The sequence below is a fragment of the Gymnoscopelus braueri genome, assembly GCF_963280865.1.
Source record: "Gymnoscopelus braueri genome assembly, chromosome: 7".
Classification (NCBI taxonomy): Eukaryota; Metazoa; Chordata; class Actinopteri; order Myctophiformes; family Myctophidae; genus Gymnoscopelus; species Gymnoscopelus braueri.
In genome coordinates, this window is record NC_137608.1 from 40,984,973 (window position 1) to 40,988,300 (window position 3,328).

The following is a 3,328-nucleotide window of genomic DNA, read 5'->3' on the forward strand; positions in this document are numbered from 1 at the left end:
GGCCAAACATGATGGGATTGTAGATCTGCTTTTTTTCGGTGGCCTCTATGGCCAGGATGAGTGCTTATAGGTGGGTAAGAATAGCGAGGAGAGTCGGTATCTGGTGGTAGTTGTTCCGGCTGGCGAACATCTGACGTCACGCTCATGTCACCATGACTCAGCCATAACCATATAAGGAGTTCCCAATGCAGCTATGCCCAAATATGGAGTGTGTTGTCTAACCTCAATGTGTCGTCATGGCATCAGCAAACAAATCAGTCAGCTCCACACAGACATATATTGGCCCCCTATGGAGGACTAAGGAGACACCGCTTCACTCCCAAAACTTCAGAAAGTGGACTCAGTGGAGGGGAGGAAGCTGTCATGTCATCCAACAGAAACCAGAACCCACTTGGTCTGAAACAGATCGGCCTGGACCAGATCTGGGATGACCTGAGGGCAGGAATACAGCAGGTCTACACCAGACAAAGCATGGCCAAGTCATACATGGAACTGTACACACATGTATATAACTATTGTACAAGTGTTCACCAGTCAAACCAGGCACGTGGGGCAGGACCCCCAACTTCCAAGCCTTCTAAAGAATCACCCACTCCTGGAGGATCCCAGTTTGTTGGCTTAGAGCTCTACAAGAGGCTCGAGGAGTTTCTCAAGACCTACCTTATCAACCTCCTCAAGGATGGGGAGGACTTGATGGATGAGGGGGTGTTGAAATTCTACACACAGCAGTGGGAGGACTACCGTTTCTCCAGTAAGGTGCTGAATGGGATCTGTGCCTACCTCAACCGCCACTGGGTTCGACGAGAGTGTGACGAAGGCCGCAAGGGCATCTATGAAATTTACTCACTTGCTCTTGTGACGTGGAGAGAATATCTTTTTAGACCTTTGAATAAACAGGTAACCAATGCTGTTCTGAACATGATCGAGAAAGAACGTAATGGAGAGCCCATCAACACCAGACTAATCAGTGGAGTGGTTCAGTCTTATGTGGAGTTGGGTCTAAATGAGGACGATGCATTTGCCAAAGGCCCTACACTGTCGGTGTACAAGGAGTTCTTTGAGATGCAGTTCCTCGCAGACACAGAGCGCTTCTACACCAGAGAGAGCACCGAATTCCTCCTGCAAAACCCTGTTACTGAGTACATGAAGAAGGCGGAAGGCCGTCTCCTTGATGAGCAGCGGCGTGTTCAGGTCTACCTCCATGAGTTCACCCAGGATGAACTGGTCAGGAAATGTGAGCAGGTCCTCATAGAGAAACACCTAGAGATCTTCCATACCGAGTTCCAGAATTTACTTGACGCAGACAAGAATGAAGACCTGGGTCGCATGTATAACTTGGTTTCTCGGATCACCGATGATCTTGGGGAACTGAAGAAGCCGCTAGAGACGCATATCTACAATCAGGGTCTGGCTGCAATCGAGAAGTGTGGTGACTCGGCTCTCAATGACCCTAAGATGTACGTCCAGACCATCCTCGATGTCCACAAGAAATACAACGCCTTAGTCATGTCAGCGTTTAACAACGATGCTGGCTTTGTAGCTGCTCTGGATAAGGCCTGCTGTCGTTTCATCAACGATAATGCTGTGACCAAGATGGTTTTATCATCCAGTAAATCACCTGAGCTGCTGGCGAGATACTGTGATTCTCTGCTCAAGAAGAGCTCTAAAAACCCAGAAGAGGATGAACTGGAAGACGCACTCAACCAAGTGATGGTGGTGTTCAAGTACATAGAAGACAAAGATGTCTTCCAGAAGTTCTATGCTAAAATGCTCGCCAAGAGGCTAGTTCACCAGAACAGCGCTAGTGATGATCCAGAGGCTAGTATGATCTCTAAACTGAAGCAAGCTTGTGGCTTTGATTACACGTCTAAACTGCAGCGCATGTTCCAGGAGATAGGAGTCAGCAAAGACCTCAATGAACAATTCAAGAAGCATCTCGTCAACTCGGAGCCCTTGGACTTGGACTTCAGTATCCAGGTGTTGAGCTCAGGTTCTTGGCCGTTCCAGCAGTCCTATACGTTCGCTCTCCCCTCTGAGTTGGAACGAAGCTACCAGCGTTTCACAGCCTTTTATGCCAGTAGACACATTGGCCGCAAACTAACCTGGCTTTATCACCACTCCAAAGGAGAGTTGGTCACCAACTGCTTCAAGAACAGACACACACTGCAGGCGTCTACATTCCAGATGGCCATCTTACTACAGTACAACAGTGAGGATGTCTACACTGTCCAACAGCTCACAGACAGTACGCAGATCAAAATTGACATGTTGGTGCAAGTCTTACAAATCCTGTTGAAGTCTAAATTACTGGTGCTTGAGGATGAAAATTCCAACATAGATGAGGCGGAGTTCAAACCAGACACTCTCATCAAACTGTTCCTGGGTTACAAGAATAAGAAACTGCGGGTGAACATCAATGTGCCAATGAAGACGGAGCAAAAACAGGAACAGGAAACAACTCATAAGAACATTGAGGAGGACAGGAAGTTGCTAATACAGGCGGCCATTGTTCGGATTATGAAGATGAGGAAAGTCTTGAAACATCAACAGCTTCTGGCAGAGGTCCTCAACCAGCTCTCCTCAAGATTTATTCCCAGAGTCCCTGTTATAAAGAAATGTATTGACATCCTGATAGAGAAGGAATACCTAGAACGAGTGGACGGGGAAAAGGACACCTACAGCTACCTGGTTTAGTCCAGCCACTCCTCGTCATCTTTCCATCACACTGCCCCTCCCTCTCTCTTCTGTTTGTATTAGCTTTTTCCAGAGGTTGTCTCCTGAAGAAGTTTGCAAACATGATTCCTTTTTTAGCTGATGATGTCGGGAATGCAAGACACCCATACTTGAAGAGGGCAAATTTACAGGACTGTTCTGTTTTCTTTTTTGGGGTTGTACAACCTGCCCTCCCTTGAGAGAACTCAGTGACGGGATTGGCCTCATTGACTGTCAGTCATATCTCATTAGAATCACTCTAGATCTCAACATGTTTCAAAAATCTGTAAATAGTACAAAGACATTAATTACCCCTCTATCTTTACCCTGCAAGTCAACATAAAAGAAAAAATATCAATCCTGCAAATCAAAAATAACTTCCGTATTTTTTATCCTGAGTCTACGGGGTTTGCATGCTACTTACTGCCTACCTACATTTGATGCAAGACGTCAATGATTCACTTTATCTCTGCAATGCCTTGGGTATAGTTGAATTAATGGCTGTTTTATACTTAGATGCACACCAGTGTCTTGCGCCTGGAATAGCCGATCTGCAAGCTCACAAAGCTTTGCAGCGCGACATGAGCTTGTGGATCGGCTATTTTCGGTGCGATAC

General features: G+C 46.5%; 1 protein-coding gene across 1 annotated transcript; it reads left to right on the plus strand.

Annotated features, from left to right (window-relative positions):
- Nucleotides 1–363: 363 nt before the first annotated feature.
- Nucleotides 364–2,798, plus strand: LOC308088459 (cullin-1-like; the record flags this gene model as incomplete). The annotated part of the gene is made up of 1 exon (XM_080432916.1): nucleotides 364–2,798. One exon carries the CDS (start codon nucleotides 364–366, stop codon nucleotides 2,692–2,694), a length of 2,331 nt encoding a protein of 776 aa, XP_080289042.1. The 3' UTR covers nucleotides 2,695–2,798.
- Between the last annotated feature and the right edge of the window lie 530 nt (nucleotides 2,799–3,328).